The following is an 18458-nucleotide window of genomic DNA, read 5'->3' as shown; positions in this document are numbered from 1 at the left end:
TGCATTCGTTGAACGATATTACATTTGCTGTCTACGCCTACATTGCCTGCACATGATATTTCGCGTAAAATATGCGATATGTTACATCGACAATTAATGGTACGACTCGGTGCTTGTATTTAGAATTGCTTTTTTCATTTGTTTCAGCGCGCGGAGTTGTTAAATGATTACGAAATTATTGTGCAAACAATAATTATGAAATAATTCTTGACATAATTATTTAAATAATACAATATATTTATATTACTAGATACACACAAGCGCGCTATTTATTCTTTTGATTGCAAAAACTCAAAAGTAATAAAAAAGATATTTGCAGTAACCTTCTCGAAATATGAACTGCAAAAGTATGCAACTTTCACAATGACAATTGCTCGATAGCACGAAGTAACGCATAATGCGTATCGAGAAAATTAGTATCGCGGAAAAGAGGTAATAATAAATATGAGTATCAACTTTTGACATGTCTTTTTTTAGAGATTATTCCCACTATACTTCGAATGAAGGCAATCAAAAATGTCAAAAGAAACTTTGACTTCAATTTTAACGACTTTTTTTTATGAGTTCGATGAAGTCGATTAAGGAAAACTGATCGAAGAAGAGATTTGTTGTAACTTTTTGATCAAGATTATACATCTTGGTAATCGAACCTCGCGTTAAAATTCTAAGAAGGTAAAATCTGTCTAAACTTCGATGGTAAAGTTTTACTCTCCTTATATTCCCACATTCTAATTAAAGAAAAAATTACTTTCGTCCTGATCAAAGAAACCGTATAAAATTGAGATTCGGAGGTTTCGGGCCGACCGAAAAAGATTTATTTTAGTTGATGTGTAACATCGAAATTTTCATTTCTAGATCAACGTGATATAACATCGGGGTGGGCGAAAAAGAGGGATGCCGCCTCCATAAAGGGGGGTTGCGTGAGCTTTATTATGAAATAGCTTTGAGACGAAATTCTTAATTGCTCGGTAGCTTGAGACGATAAAGGAGCGTGGAGCGCGGAGCGAGCTCATCAGGTAACTGTTTTCCGTCAAGGAAGCGAATCCTGTAACAGTAGAATTTCCCGAGATACCTCTTTCAAAATTGCGGCTAATTCTCGCCTTTACGGTACGCCAAAATCTTAATTGCGCCAAGGCGTCCTATCCGCAATGCCCCCTGCTCTCACCCCTCTACCGTAATATGATTTAAGAGACGCCGAGGAATGTCGGAAGCGTCATTTTTCAACTTTGATGGGATTAATAAACTTTGTTATTCACTCGACAAGATACTTCATGAAGTAGCTATTGTGCATTTGCTAACGTACACGTGGCATACATGTAAATTTGTAATTACATTAGTTATATGTTGTCACTGTTTCTGCATTTGTAACGCGGCTATCGCGTTACTTGAAACGTCGTATTCTATTGACAAAGTGGCTATTTAATGAAACAAGAAAGTATCGTAAAAAGTTGTAACCAATACATTCTGCCGTACGCGGGCTGGTAGACGCGATACTGTAATTTACAGGGAGACAAAATAGACCGTTTTCTCAGCCATTTCCCATAGGAGAAGTTGAAGGATTGTATACAAGGAAAGAAAATAATGACGAGTATTATTCAACGAGATGCCTGCACCCCAAAGAGCTGCCTCAAAACTGGCTCTTCGATAACCACAAATTGCGCTCTCGATCTTCGGACGTCAGAGAAACGATAAGAGGCCTTGTGTTACCGATGATTACATATATCACATTCTTACGCTGTTAATTGCTCGGAAAGATTCGTATTCGTTGGCAAAAACATCATCTCTTCCTCTAATTGCCACATTGATAATCGAAACGTAGAAATACTGGCAATATAAGAAGCATTGAAAAATAGAGCTACAATTATAATTTTTTGTCATAGCACGACGAAAAAAAGCAGAATTGAATCTATTGCAATTCAGGTACGATCTTACGATAAATAATTAGACATTTTGTCAAACGTGTTGGCTTTAATAATATGTGTACGATAATATTTACGTTGATATTCCGCGAGCGTGTACAAACTTCTTTATCGTACGCTGTTTAACTGAAATGTTCATTAAAATATCTCGCCGTTCCAAAAAGGTCGACAAGAAATTAAATTATCTGAGAAAATGATACGTCGGAGAGTCGTAGCGTCTTTTTAAAAATACGTATCTCGTCTTGAGATAATTTGTCTTAGGAAGGAAGATGCGATATCAAGACAGGACTGTTGTCTCGATTAAGTGCCTGATGACGTCCTGCAGAGGGAATCGTCGTTGTTTATCGATGGTATTCCCAGAGGAATACCTTCCTACGCTTCCATTTGCGAGAGATGCTGTCTCTGCAGGTGTAGCATCTTAAACAATTAATACTGTCTGCAAACTGCGTAAATATTTCTATAAATTAATTATTATCTAAAATCAAGAATATCCTCCAAGAAGCGTACACTATGTAATTGTATTTTTTATGCGATGTTTGTATAAGTTATTAAATTCTAAATATATATATATATATATATATATTGCAATTCTGCAGAATAAATTCTGAATTTAATAAGATGCTAATTTAATGCATTATAATAAACATATTGTGCTATTTTTATTATTTAATTGTGTACGATTGAGTGCTTTTCTGGATAAACGCGAAGAAATGAAGTTACTGCGAAGTGTACGATCGAATTAACTTTAGCGTCGCGGAACCGTGGCGTTAAATCTTTTGTTCTTTGCACAAGGCACAGCGTAAATATTTGCTCATTTGCCAAATATACGGCGGTGCGAATAGCAGCTCTCCAATGCGATTTCGTTTGCATAGACTGCGCGCGGTATGAGCGATGAATCAAACTTTAGTACCATACTAAAAGACACTAAAATGTTATAAGCCGGCATGCTACGCTGTGTAATGGATGAGCTAAGTCCATAAACCGGAGCGTATACTAGCAGCGCATCTAGACGCCAAAAAAGGAAAAAGACGCGACAAGGTTAAAGGAGGTGAATTTACACGGTAAACTCTTGGTCAACCAAAGCAAAAGAAAAGCGACTTGTGTGTACCATAAAGCTGGTCATGTGCGTTGAACGATGAAAGAAGCAGCTATTTCCTCTTTTCTACCGTGGATCAAGATTCGAAGCTTCCTCCTCTTTTAATAAAAAGCTTTTCAATATCGAGGCATTCTATCTCTCTCAATTCTAGTCCTCTCCGAATCATAAATCATGAAAATCTGCGTTTTGCAAAAATATAAATCAATAATGGAATTTTATTTTTATAAAAATAAAGATAAAACAAGAGTTTTATTTTACTTGACAGAATTTTAATATAATATTTAGTTAGAAGGATTATTTTAAAGGCAATTTTCACTAAAGAGAAACCAATTCAAATTTGTCGGGAGATGGATTCGTTGAAGAATATCGTACAATGCAGAGATTGTAAAACAAAAACTGACTTAAAGGGTTCTTTTTATTACGGAAAATTCATAACGTGTTTTTCCAGGCGATTATCGGTACTCATTAGATGATAACGTATCAATTATACGTCGCATTCCTCGTATACGGCCTATTTTTTCGAAAGAATCGTCTAATTAAAAAGTTGCGACGGCGAGGTTCGTCCGCTCATGAATCTTTCATATTCGCGCAAAACCTGCTCGTCCATTACGACGCCGGTGACATCCCACCTGCTCCCGAAAGAACGAGGAAGAACGAGAAAGGCGAAGCCTGGGGCCAGCTGGCGAGTAAGGTGAGAGGAAAAGCATGGCCGATTGAAATACGGCCTCTTCTTTAGACTCGGCTTCAGACATTTTCGCTCTGAAACATACAGATCAGGTGTAAAAAGGTTGTAAAAAGAATTGCATCATATATAAATGCATATAAATGTATTTTTTTTCTGAGATCCAAGTCTGAATTGATAATCACATTTTCTGAGGGCAAAATTTGAATTTAACGAACAAAAAGATCGATTCCAACTTGTTCAGAGGAGGGCGTTGCCTCCATTCATTTATTTTTGCAATGCTGTATACACGTGCCGTGTTTTCTGAAAAATCGCTCAAAACTGACAGAATGACTTTTTGTTGGCGAATTTTCGCAAAACAATACTCGATTGATACACCCCCAGGCGGCTGCCAACTCGTCTGGCAGGCCCCGGCCCTGCATCCATCCGCCTCCGTCCGACAGGCGAGCGGAATAAGAGCGGAAAACGCAACGGGAGCGAGCGAGATCGATCGCGAGGGGCGCGAAGCTTCGAACTTGGTTGCCGTTTCTTTGTCACCCTTCGCAGCGCACCCCTATTCATCTTACCATCACTACGGATCCGAGAAATTACATGTGTTTCTCTTGATGCGCACCCGGATGCTGGAAAGATATCAAGGGTCGACGAAGAATTCTTAGATGAAAAAATATGGAGCGGGTGAGAAAGAGAGAGAGAGAGAGGGGGCGGGAAGGGAGGGAGGGAGGGGTGCGGGGAAGAGAAGCAGCTACGCTCTCTCAGGTAACGATTGCTCCGCTAAGTTCATGGGGTATTTTAATAAGGGAACGGGAGCTTATTCATATCCCCTGCGCGGCGCAAGCGCCGAAAAGCCACCTGTAGCCCCAGCTTCCAATCAATACGTCACATACACACAGACAGAGAGGCAATATCGCGGCAGTCTGCCTGCCTGCCTTGCCTGCCTGCCTGCCTGCCTGCCTACCAGCCTGCCTGCTAGCCTCACGGCTTACTCGCCTACTTGCGCGCCTGTCTGTCTGCTTACAAAGTGGAAATCGAAATAGATAGGAGAGTCTCGACCTACACTTCGCCGCGTCGGCCAGAAATCGCCTGTTGCTGCCGCCGACGGCTGCGTTCCGATTTTGGACGATCGCCCGACGTTCCGAGCACACGGTGTATCCGCGACCGCGATCGATATCACTTTCGCTGTACGAAAACTCACCGGGTTAACGATGAAACGCGCAATTTCCTATGGGCAGGGTTGGACAAAGCTGAAACGCATTACTTTTCCAGCCGCGTTTCGCCATGCGGAGAGCACGTACGCGATGTCGCATCGCTAGATTAATCTCAGATTGTCCTGCGCTTTTTTTTTTTTTTTTGTATTTTTCCATTTCTCCTTTCTTTCTCTCTTTTTTATTGCCAGTAAAGCTGCTGTTCAATCGGTTAAAGAATTTGAATTACCGTGTCTCGCTGAAACAAGAAATCGACGTCGCAATGCTGTTATGTAAAATTTTGCCTTGGGCATGCCAGCGCTCATATAGATTTGTCGAATCGTATTGTATTACAATGATTGAAAACTTATCTCGCCATATGTTGAAATTTTTTTGCAACTGCTATTTTACTGCGAAACCACAAGGTGTCAACTTTATTCTCTTACTTATACACTTAAACGCGGTTGGCATGATTGCAGGCACTTCGTCGAGAGCCACTTGTTACTCGGTGAGAGGATTCTCGACCCTCGTTTCACCGTGATGTTACCTAAGAAACTATATAAAATCGCTCTTCTTATACGGCATTCTTACCTGACTCCGACGTTTCTACGTCCGAGAATACGAACCCGGCCGGGTTTGTTACTTAACTTTATGACCCGCATCGATCAACTCGATCTCAGAATTTTGTCATTCAAACTACGCGTCACCCACCCACGGCACCTCACACACGGCACCCCGAATTTCGCGTCGAACGGTTGTAATCTCGCGGTACCATCAGAGTTTATATAAAATTTATAAAATTTACCGATGCGTTTTTAAACCTATTACGAATCCGTCAGCCACACACGCAACCAACACGCGCGCGAACACCTGCGAACAAATACTCGTCGCGTTACGTTATAAATAATTCCGCATTCATAAAGGCTGAGCACTTTAGAGAATGCGATTTCAGCCCGGCGTATGAAAGCGAGAGAGTATAACGTAGGAGGGAATATAATACACGCTCGCGCGATCTCTCGATTGTGATCGTACAAAATATGACAAAAGATACAAAGGTAAAAGAGAACGAGAAGCATAGAAAATAATAGAATCCGAGATCTACGACTTAACCGTAAAATATCAGGACAACCGAATTTGGGGAAGCCTTTCTCATGGGACAAACGTAACAACGATAATACAATTGTCATATTTTTTAATCTTTTCTTTTGAATCTTTTGAACCGAACACAGTAAATATTGAAAGAAACGTTAATATAAATGCAAAAAATTATTTATACCATTGTAAAATATTTTAAGTATTTTGAAAGCTATTCTCAAAAATGCAGAAATTACACAAATAAAATTTTAGAGAGCGTGGTTTAAACTTATTTTTTTTCATCACTGTAACACAAATAGCTTTCAGAAAAGGATTAACATTAAAAGAATTTAAAGAAAAGCAGGGCGAGCAAAGTTGGCGCAGTTGTTTCTGATCATCAAACTAAAATTTACAAAGACATAAAAACTTGTAAAGGAGACGCTTGCAATAGCGGAGAGAGATTGAAAAGTAAACTTTAACAAAATATTATCAGAAAATTGAACAAGAAATCTGATTCTTGTCGAAAAAAAGAAACGATCCGCTTAAAAACAATCTTAATTGTAACTCGATCCATTCATGCAGAGAGAAAGTCTTCTCTTTAATACTATAAATAATTTAACAAAGTCAATAAACCGCAAACGACGCGTATGAGTTGAATACATCACGCGGAATAAAGATATATGTAGATTTTCTGTCAAAATACACGCTGGTAACTCACAAAGGCATTGATACGCAACCACATAACTTACGCACACGTACACTAAGAGTCTAAAAAGTAGTCGTGTGAAAGATAATCAATCTCTCACGATATAATATAACTTGTCCTTTGAATTGAACATTTTCGTTCAAGATTGTTTTTCCACGAAACTGTTCAGCTTTGTCAAAGTAATACAATATCATCCAACATGTGTTTTACATGAGATATATGTATAAGAATATAAAGTAAAATATGCATAAAATTATTAATAATAAAAGTAGAAAAATGTGACAGTCTTTTTTAACATCACAAAAAGTTTTATACTTTGCTAATATAAAACGACAAATGTCAGTCAGTTTTTTAAAATATAATTTGATACATCTGAAAATTATTAATCTAGAAATATTTTATTCACGCTAGAGATTATATAAAAATGCTAAAATTGATCGTTCATCATGTCTTATTCGTAAAGGATATATAATAATATACCGACGTGAAACTTTTTGGAAATTAAGCGTTTTCAAAATCGTTTTTAATCTATGCAATATTCACGTTTTTAAATTTATAAGAAATATAATTCGTAAAGTGTACTGAAAAGTACAATTATTTTTAAAAGTACAAGCGGTTGGAATATAATCTTTTGGGCAATGTGCAATAACATTTTTAACAAAGCGCAAAAATCTGATAAACTCGACCCGCTGTAGCTTGCTCCCCGACGAGTGGTTTCTCCATCCTTTTATCTACATCCTTTTTCCCTCAATCCTTTCGCGTCTTCTCTTGTACTTAGACCTATAATAGAAATATCGAGCTGCGAGACTGACAGAATGAGTGATCGACATAGTGGACTCTTCTCTCTCTCTCTCTCTCTTCTGTTTCTCATCTAACAGAGAAGGAATCAACTCAAAGTACTAGCCATATGTCAGAGCATTCGAGAATCCCCAGAGAGGTTTTACGCTCTTGGCTTCCATTTAATTATTGAACTACCCTTTTTGCCTCATTCACGCTGTAAACTCTTGTATTTCTTTTTTATTTCTTTTAGAAGAACCCTCGATTGAACCTTGAGCTCTCATAGAACAAAGAGTGACCGTTGCACCGCGAAAAAATCTATGTCTGCGTAAAATTAAATAAAAAAAATATCTATATGTAATGTTTACAAAATTATATTAATGTGTACTCTATAAATACGTTTTAATTAAAAGGAATCAATTTTTTTCTATTATTAGAAAATATATATGTATAAAAAAATTGTTATCAAAGGAAAATACGTTTTCTTACGTTTTCTATACTTTTATATTTATTTATGACTACATATGATCAATAATAAAAGTATTGAAAGAATTTGTCGAACCGGTGACAGAATGACCGATCGATGATACGGCCGTGCTAGCAAGGTGGAAACAAAAATCTCCGGAGGACCGTCTCTCTATCTCTCCACATGCACGATGATACTCGATACACATATTTCCAGGCACGCATTTTTTCGCCATTGGCAGAAATATTTTGTGTATGCGAATTTGAGTGTGTGTGTGAGAGAGAGAGAAAAAACACGAAAAACAGACGGGACAAAAACAGTGAAAAGAACCAAAGATACTATAAATATTATTATTTTATTGTTCTACTTTTTTATCGATTGTATAAATTAATATAATATATTGAATGCATACGGTGATACAATTCCATATGAATTTATTTCCTCTGTCGAGTATATCTTTTACGCACACATTTTTCCAGCTTATTTGAACGCGGCGGAAAATAACACAGGTTATTGCGATACTCGATAGCTGTGCTATCGTTAAACAACAGGATATCAAATCGAGCGCCCCGATATGCAGTTTACTTTTCATGGAATTCGTCCATGATAACTTTCCATGAACACTGAAAACTATTAATAAAAGTATCGCAATACACGTGCGATTTTGCTAAGAATGATAGAACGAACTTTCAAACAAATTTTCTGCACTGACACGAAAATGCCTGTGAATCTCAAGTGTTACAGTTGATTGTTTCCGGAGCGATGGGTTAATTGTTTGCGTTTCCCGACGCTTCACACTACCATCAAAATCACGCAAACATGCTTTCGATATCACATCGAGTTGATTTTCGACGATTCGCGGACGATATTGCATACGCATGTTGCAATTAATAAGCGCGTAGTTACGCAATTCTAGCCTGCAATTGGGAGCATCGGTTTGTGCACTTAGAGCCTTATGTGGAATTAATTTATCATTCGGCGGCAACGCAATGATATTGAAGTGCCGTCAGCTTGTAAATGATAATAATTTGCGCGGGGTTGTTTGCGGTGAAACTCGGTGCATGCGAAAACATCAATGAAAAAACAAACGAAATACTGCAAGCAGGAGATGCAGTAATGATATAGATCAGATAGAAAGATTGAAAGTTAGCGTTTCTATCTGTTTCTTACATTATTATGCCTACATCAAAATAATGTAAAATTTTTTTCGTAAAATAATATCGTAAAAATCCATAAATTAAATAAAATTAAGATTTTGAAATGCAAAATCAGCAAGTGTGTTGTTAAACAGTAAAATGATGTTAAAATCAGCAAGTAGATTTTACATCACGCAACGCACGCTTTCCAAGTACAATAGCCACTACTTGAATAATGTAATGACTGTTCGATGTACGAAGCATTGCGATCAACAATTAATTCTAAGAAAATTAAATTAGAAAATCAAAAACTTATCCTTCTCTAAAATATTGTCTTTCACGGCTTAGAGAGATACACGAGATGTTTAAAACAAAAAGCATGGATCAGCTGCAGATCAATTTCACCGTACGACGGAGTGCGCAGTTGAATGTACAAAGTCACAGGATGCATCATCTCGATTGCAATTCAATTTCGCATTGTATATAAAGCTGCTCTCTGCCCCGAAGGTGCTCTACGTCGAGGAGGAGTATCGCTAACCGCGTTAATATCGGTTTCCAGGGGCAATTGAGCGAGCTTCGCCGTTGTACCTTGCCACTTGATGACGAGAGGGAAGGGTCCATCTAAATATAACGTTCCAGCGAGAGCAGTATCGAGGTAAACCTGGATAATATCGATCTTCGAAAGCGCGCTGGCGACGCACGGTACTTGCGAAAGTGTAATACCTGTCGAGAGAGCGCGGAGAGAAAATGGATATCCACTGTAGGTAGCAGGATTGAACCGCTTTCGATTGATAATAGCACGAGAATAGTGGCTGAAGATACTGCATCAACGAAAGATCACTCGACTGCAGATTGATCAAAAAATTTATGTCAAAAACTACATTTTACTTACAAAACGCGTATTTTTTTTAATTTTGCTATGATTCTTTTAGTCACAAGTTACGCAACTTTAAAACTAAACCTGCATTTTCGACGCTAATGCTAATGCCGGTGGTAAACGTAATAAAAAAAAATAGAATTTTTTATTTAGGCCACACAAGCGTAAAAAATAAAAACTGCGTAAAATTATCAATCTATATATTATCAATATATATATTCACACATAAATATGAAAGCAATTTTACCATTCTCAGAATATATGAAAAATAAATTTATTAATAGATTATGTAACAAATATAAAACGTATTGATACACGAATTTTGAGAGAAATAACTAATTCTTCTACGCAATTCAAAAGTGTGAAAAAGAACGAATCTGTTTAACTGTTTCGACTTTGATTTTTATTTGTTTTCAAATAATACATATCTATATTGTTGGCATGCGTGCGATTTTATTTACATATAACTGTGTACTTCTTATGATATCTCTTCCCAACACTGTTATTAGTTCCTTTTGATTCCTCAAAGTGAAATATCTCAGATAAATATACTTCCGATATTAAAAGTTTGTGATAGGGATACATTACTGCGATATTAATTATTTGTTACAAATCACTCCATTCGATAGACACATAATTTTAATATATACGGTGAGTAAATAAAATTTATAAATATAAATCATTAAAAATATATAGAAACATGCCGAATACAGTGTCAGTTATTTCAAAGTATGAGTCAGAGCCTTCTAACACAGCTTCATATTTTTCTCAAAATTATACAAATTATTAAAGTCTCTTTTAATTTAACTCATTGATATCTTATTTTATCGCGTTATGATAAAATGCTGATGTGTGAAACCAATTTCAAGCATCATATTCTATTACAGTCATCTTAAAAATTTTTAATTGAACAAGAGTCTTTTGAACATTTAAAGCTATCGTTTTCAATATACAAGATCCTTTTCAACTGAATCTATATTGAACAAAATCAGTAAACGGATATAGAAAATGCTAACTTTTGTTGTTAAGAAATGTGTGTATAACGATCATGCAAATATGAATAAGTTGTTTATTAATATTTGATATTAAAATGCAAATTTGCACGATCATTTCAAATATCCGAACATTAATTTTAATTTATTGCCAAATTTTATGTATAATTATCAAAATAATTCAACTTACATCAATTAGAAATCATTTATATTGTGCATCAATGTCTGGTAAAAAGTATACAATTTTAAAATGTTGAAAATTATTAAGCTTTCTATAACTATCGTTTTTGTAATTACAGATAATTAAAACAAAATGAAATTATTGAAACTGTTATTAAACATTGCTATAATTATTGGTATAATAGCACCTTCTGCAGCTGAAGATGCTTTCGATTATGGCGGTTACCGTTTATCGGAACTTGTAAAGCCAATACATTATGATATCGCTTTTAATTTACACAACCCCCAACTTGTTATCAATTTTACTGTCAAACTTTACGTTGTATATGAGACACTGTACATTGCTTTTCACGGACCAGCACCGCAATTAAAGAAAAAGGAATTTTGTATAAAGAGTGTAATGGATAAAGAGGAGTTAGCGTATTTGACAGACAATGAAAATAAAATTTATGTTCCATATAAACAAACGTATATCAGAAGGGCAGAGATGTTCATTATTTTCTTCTCCTCTAAAGTACAACCTGGCGAATACAATCTACGGATGAAATTTACTCCTGTTAAACATAACGGTTTTTTTACATTCTTTAATACAACTCACACACACCAAGAAAATAAAATGTAAGTAAATGTTAAAATTTGAAAATGTATTGTTATAATGTAACATATTGCAAAGATGTATTACTATACGTTCTATGATAAAAGATAATATAATATAATATAATAATATCAACAAAATATTATGTAATACAGTATGTGAGAAATGTTAAAAAATATTATTCTCCAATCGTCAACCACAAACTGCAGTTATATTTCTTTTTTTTTTTTTTACTTGATTGTTACGTTTAGTGATATAAGTTTTTAAAATATTTTAGATTGGCCGCAACATATTTCCAACCGATTGGAGCTCGACATTTATTTCCATGTTGGGACGAACCGCAAATAAAAGCTACTTTTCAGATTTCAATCACTTACAATGAAAAATATACATTTTTATCAAATACACTTTTGAAAAATATTAATAATGAATCTGACTTTCCAGATTTGGTATTTTTCAAAGAAACACCTGAAATACCAGTTCATCTCTTAGCAATTGCGGTGATAGAAGATTCTACCCATTTGCTTGAAGAAAACATTGCTCTATATTATAGAAACAAGCTACCTCCTAATGTCATACAGTTAGCATGGGACGTTGCCAAAAAAGTTACAAAGTATTTAGAATCTACGTTTAGAAACCTGGAAGTAATTGGAGAACGAGTGAATCATGCCATAATTCCAAATTATCCAGATGATGGCATGTCTAGCTGGGGACTCATTTTATACAAGTAATAAATTTCCATAGATTTAACAGAATATTGAATGATTATAAAAAGTACAGATAACAATCAATTTAAAGTTTTATCAGATTTATTTTTATCATATTTAATATTAAAATGTAAAGTTTACTTTTTTACATAAGTTGATTTGTATAGTTCATAAATTAATTAAGAAGACACATATTGCGTTACTGAAGTTCATCGAATAATAATTACATTAATTTCAAATGATTTTTAGAGAAAGTGCTGTTATTTATGATGAATCCGAAAATTGTATTACGCGACAAATAGAAGTGGCAAATTTGGTAGCACGTCAAGTAGCTTATCAATGGTTTGGCAATATCATCAAACCAACTTGGTGGTCTGATCTATGGTTATTCAAAAGTCTTGCCAGATTCTTTGGAGCAGATGCCATCCACAAGAAACAGGTAGCACAAGTAACATTTCGTTATACTAGCGCTAGTAAATAAACGTTCTTTTCAACTGTTTTTGATAATGTTTGATTATTAATAATTATATTGCATTAATTTAATTAATTACAAACATTATTCAAAAATTATTTTAGTATATTCTTTAATATATATTAACAAAAAATGTAAAATTTTTTAGAGCAATAGCATTTCACTATTTAATACGCAGATGTGTTAACGCTGATGCAAATGTGTTCTTGATTAAGAGTCAGTTAATTACATAAGTTCTATCGTTTGCAGATCTTTAAAGACAGCAGCCAGATAACGCACCTGTTCATAGTTCAGAATCAATACGAATCTCTTCACTTAGATACTGTCGTACATTCTTTTACCAGTAAATTTCATTTTAAATTTGAGAAGTCCTCTGACATTGAATCTCTTTCCTCTCTTCCTCCTTACAGAGGTAAGACTAGATCAACTAGATACTTAACATTTATCTATAACTTTTTGACTAGAAAAATCTTATACGATACATATATGAATATATGTGTATTCGTTATCTCAGTATATTTTTTATCATATGTATATACTACTTCATAAAAAATAAAGAACATTTTTCAGACGCTCAATGTTGAACAATTTTCAAATTATTGAAACTTGGCGAAAAATCATCGCAAACAAAAAATTAAAAAGTATTTTATAGCTTGAAGTTTATACTTTTACGTGCTTTTGATTACTCTTAAAAATTTTTTATTTTTACCTTTCTAAATTCAAATAAAGACACATTACTTTGTTCTTAAAATTACGTACTTTTAACACTCAGGAGCTCAATAATAAAATTATCTCGTAAAATTTATAAGTGTCATAGTCTAAAATTTAGCTATAAAACGCGGTTTTTTTTAAATTTTATCGCAATATTTTTTGTCCGAGTTAAATGACTTTGAAGTCCACATTTTGTGAAAAATGACGTTTACTGCCAGTATTAGTTTAAAAAAAAAGGTTTAGTTTTAAAGTCGCGTAACGCGGCGAAAAAAAGCAAAGAAAAATTAAAAATAACACTTTATGTAAATGAAATAATGTAGTTTTTAACACTTGTCATCAATTTTTCAATGCGAAAAATTTTTTTTTTAATTGCAAAGTTTTTAAAGTTTGAGATTTCAATGAATTTCTTTTTTGGTTCAAAAATATAAAAATTAAAAATTTTTAGAATGCATCTTATATCTCGTAAGAGTACAAACTTCAAGCTTTAAAATAAATATTTATTTTATGTTTTGTTTGCGATAACTTTTTGCTGAGTTTCAGATTTGAAAATTGCTCAATTTTGGGCATCCAAAGCATATTACCTATTTTTTGCAGAGTAATGTATACGTATGTATATATACATATATAAAAAATATAACAAAATTTTTTATTCATACTTTATTTATATATAAATTTTTATATAACATACCAAATAGAAGTATAATAAAACTTGAAGATAATTTTTTTTTAATCAAGATAAACGTTTATAAATTTATTTTAATTATGATTATTCATGTTGTATAATATAAATTATAGCAACCTGTATAATGCGCATGTGGCATCATATACTTACCAACAAAATCTTTGTAATGGGTATTAATAAATATATAACTCTAGCGTAAGTAATAATATAATAATATAATAATTAAATTATAAAAGAAAAGTCAATCATGGGCCATCATAATAAAAAATTATTAAAAAATAAATTGGCTGTATTGACCCAGAGCCGGGTGTTAGATGCTCAAAAATAATAAGTAACTAAATTGTCAATTCAAACGTTTCGGCACATTTATTTCGGCCATCTTCAGTGATAATATCAAAATAAGTAAACAAACGTTACAAAAGAAACATGCAATAATAAAACAAGTATGTTCCGCAAGGCTAACGCATATCGGTTGACAAAATTTAAATATAATAATTACATATAATAAAAATAATTATAATTACATATAATTAAATATAATAATTACAATCATATTATGGAATGCAACGTAAAAATTTCTCAACATTTTAGCATTGCCATATTCCTTCGTCGATTACGATTGTTTTAATATTTTTATCAGTTCAGATTTACCCAACATTTCCTTTTTAGAAACTTCTTTTTTTCTGGAGTGGTGTATATTAAAACACACATTAATAGAATAATGGATATTTTCTAATATCCATTAATAATCTAATAAAGTGCTACTATAAATAATATTAATTTCTGTAAATTTAGCGTACGTCAATCGGCAATTTTCTCTGATTTCTGCTTGAGTATGGAAGCTTCATTATTTGACACATTCGGATACGTTTCTTTTTATAACTTCGACGTAAATATAATAGAAATAATGAATAATTGGATAACACAATGGTATAATCTTACACAAGATCCTGTGCTTCATGTAACGCGAGAATATAATGATTCTTCAACGACACTATTGAATATGAAATTCATTCAAGAAGGGTTAGATAATATCACAATACCTGTGACTTATACTACACAATCTAATATCAATTTTAATCGAACTTCGTTTCATGATGTCATGTGGTTACAAAATGGAAAACTGTCTTCCAGTTACGACTCACATTCAAATTTAAACATAAGTACAAATGATTGGATTATAGTCAACCTACAACAAACTGGTAAATATTAATCGATAAATTTACTATTATTCATTTATTTGCTTTCTCTGGTTATAAAAAGCCAAAATATCTGATATATTGCATAAACGTATTATTGTACTATTCTATAAGACATACCTATTATCACACAAGTATCTTGTTCTTTACATCCAATATCATCCAAGTTAAATCTTATTTTGCATACAATTTGATTAAAATCTATTGATCCAATTTTTTGACATAATGTATAACAAATTGATGAAATTGACATAATGTATAATAAGTCTTAATATAATAAGTTTATATTAAATTATATCAGCTGTTTTAATTTCCAAAATATTTTATTTGATAGTTGTATTCACAGTACAATAGCTTTATATTATAGTTACTAATATGCAATTTGCAATTTCTTTTACATGGCACATAATTTTTGACACATTATTTATTTTTGTGTACTATAAATGTCAAAAAATTAAAATGCAAATATATTTTGTCAGAATTCTATAAACTTATTAAAAGGATTTTTATTAATATCATTTATTGCACGACAGGATATTATCGCGTTAATTATGACAAAACAAATTGGCAATTAATTACGAAATACCTTACCTTTGACAATTATGCGAATATACATGTTCTTAATCGTGCTAAACTTATCGATGATGCCTATCATCTTATGACAACACAACAACTCCAACCCATAATATTTTGGGATTTGGTGGAATATCTAAAAAGAGAAAAAAGTTACATTGCATGGTATCCTATGATTAAAGCTTTAGAAGATATGTCGAATATGATACCATATTTATATGAATCAAACGTCGTTTTTATTAAGGTAAATAAGAATATAATAATTTTTACTATATAAACGTTTTACATAAAACTAAAATTTTGAAAATTTAGTATATTTTATATGCAATAACGTAATAGTTAAGAAATTATAATTATCATCATTAAAGCTGTATGTATTTATGCAATATTAGATATTCTTGAATCTGAAAAAGATCTTAAGTGCGACTAAGAAACGCGTTGGTAGTTATTATTTAGAATAAAATGTTTTAATTACTGTATTATTATATTTTCACCTACCTTGAGAAAATAACCACAATCAAATGCAATATCCTATATTTGCATTGCTTAATGATTTTTAGGAAAGAATGGCACTTATCTTTTCTGAACTACTCGATTATTTAACTTACGATGAATCTAGCACTGATGACTACTTAACCAAATGTTTAAGACTAGAAGCCATAAAATGGGCATGTACTTTGGGTAGCAGAGAATGCAAACTTGCTATTTTTGACAAATTACATCAACATATCAAAGATCCTAAACAATACAAGTAATATTTCTTACAATTACAAATTTTATGAGAATAACAATTATGTACATATTTCTTACATTTTGGAAGATGCTTGATTAATTAAAGAATTTTTGTTTACTTCTTTTTATTAGACATTTCCCAGGATGGAAGCAGTGGACATATTGCACAGGTCTGAGCGTGTCTGATATAAATGTTTGGAATCAGGTATTAGACATATACAATAAAGACCCATCTAAAAAAGAAGTTTTGGAAGTTCTGGCTTGTTCTGAAAACATTACAATTCTTCACAATTATCTGCAAAACATGATCACTGAAAATATAACGTTAAAAATATTAGTCGACCCAAAAACTCGTGCTTATATTTTTTTAAATATTATTTCGAGGTATGCGAATAACCCGGATCTGATTACGTCAATATTTTACGATACTCCAAGTCTTATACCACGGTAATTTCATTTTTCTACATAATTGCATGATATTAGTCATTTTTAATTTGGTTTCTTATACTAATTATTTATATTTGTCTTGTTGATACAGCGAAATTAAGCCATCTACATTGTTATGTTATATCATTAATGAAGTGTATGATGTTGATATTTTTCCAATGGTAAATATAAACTTAAATAAATACTAGCTTAATTTATCAGTTTCTTAATATTAAACTTATTTATCTTTGTACACGTCATAATCATATTTTATCTTTCGGTGATGTTAAAATCTTATTTAACTACAAAATTATATGTCACGTCAAATTCTTATAGTGCAAGAATAAACTGACTATTGATAATCAACATATGAAACAATCTGTTTTAGATAAATAATTTTACGGAAGTTTATAACCCAGAAATAAAGAAAGAAGTTGAACTCAAGATAAAACAACGCTCATTTGTGCTTCATTTTAAAAAACTTACAAGAAATTGGAATTTTGATATGTAACCATAAAAATTGATAGGCCTAGCCATTTAAAAACTACAAACTTTTAAAACTTACATTTTAAACAAAGAAGTGATCTCGAATGTTAAAATTTACATTTTATTTATTTTTTTGTTTTAGCTTTTTCGCCGGTGTCCCTAAAAGTTTCATGCTTTTCCCTGAATTATTGTTTTGTTGTATTCACTTTTTTGTCTAATAATAATTTTTCCGCGTACTTAATGTTGTTATCCTATAAAAATGACTTTTATTATATAAAGTGACATTTTATTACAATGTATTTATCCGTTCCATCGTAAGTAAAAAACGAACAAAAAATAGATATGTAAAAGCTACATATTAAAATATTATAACACATTTTCTCTAAATATAGGTATCTGCGTAAGAACAATTTTGCCATTCACGAAAAATATAAAAAATTAATTATTGAATTTTACTCGTGTAACAAATATCATAATGTATATGTAGTATTAATATAATGTACACGTTTCGAGAGAAATAATTCTAAATGTGAGAAAGAATTGTCTTGATTTTGTCATTTTCAAGTATAATATATACCTTTATTACACGCATGCGCTCGACTTTATATATTTACATAATTAACTATGTATTCATGATACCTCCTTTCGATGCTACTATTGATTCTCGTTGACTTCTCGAAGTGATGAAATATCACATTCAACTGTATTTCTGATATTAACAGTATATATGATAGCAATATTGCAGTATTAATCATTTTGGTACAAATAGCATTTTAATAAACACATAAT

General features: G+C 32.6%; 2 protein-coding genes across 3 annotated transcripts in view; both read left to right on the top strand.

Moving 5' to 3' along the window:
- LOC105676470 (MAP/microtubule affinity-regulating kinase 3-like) overlaps positions 1-18458 on the top strand; it is a 122803-nt gene that overhangs the window by 84031 nt on the left and 20314 nt on the right. The window lies entirely within an intron of this gene.
- LOC105676635 (aminopeptidase N-like) lies at positions 10409-18258 on the top strand. 2 transcript variants are annotated; one of them, XM_067351925.1, is made up of 13 exons: positions 10409-10565; positions 11206-11704; positions 11959-12031; positions 12126-12408; positions 12638-12827; positions 13110-13272; positions 14367-14448; positions 15049-15455; positions 15986-16269; positions 16586-16776; positions 16890-17204; positions 17296-17365; positions 17572-18258. In XM_067351925.1, the coding sequence occupies exons 3-13, from the start codon at positions 12007-12009 to the stop codon at positions 17692-17694; spliced, it is 2133 nt and encodes a 710-aa protein (XP_067208026.1). In that variant the 5' UTR covers positions 10409-10565; positions 11206-11704; positions 11959-12006; the 3' UTR covers positions 17695-18258. The 2 variants fall into 2 exon arrangements, with proteins under 2 accessions (XP_067208026.1, XP_012230103.2); XM_012374680.2 differs by having other exon boundaries at positions 11959-12408.

This window comes from Linepithema humile, chromosome 3 (genome assembly GCF_040581485.1).
Source record: "Linepithema humile isolate Giens D197 chromosome 3, Lhum_UNIL_v1.0, whole genome shotgun sequence".
NCBI classification, from domain to species: Eukaryota; Metazoa; Arthropoda; class Insecta; order Hymenoptera; family Formicidae; genus Linepithema; species Linepithema humile.
Note: the sequence above shows the minus strand (reverse complement) of the source record. Positions and strands in the feature narration are given on the sequence as shown.

Bases quoted from the DNA above. Each gene is read 5' to 3' on its own strand.
- LOC105676635 (XM_012374680.2), top strand. From the start codon at position 11,220: ATGAAATTATTGAAACTGTTATTAAACATTGCTATAATTATTGGTATA. The intron at 12,828-13,109 runs GTAGCACAAGTA...TATCGTTTGCAG, and splicing joins ATGCCATCCACAAGAAACAG to ATCTTTAAAGACAGCAGCCA. The intron at 15,456-15,985 runs GTAAATATTAAT...ATTGCACGACAG, and splicing joins AGTCAACCTACAACAAACTG to GATATTATCGCGTTAATTAT.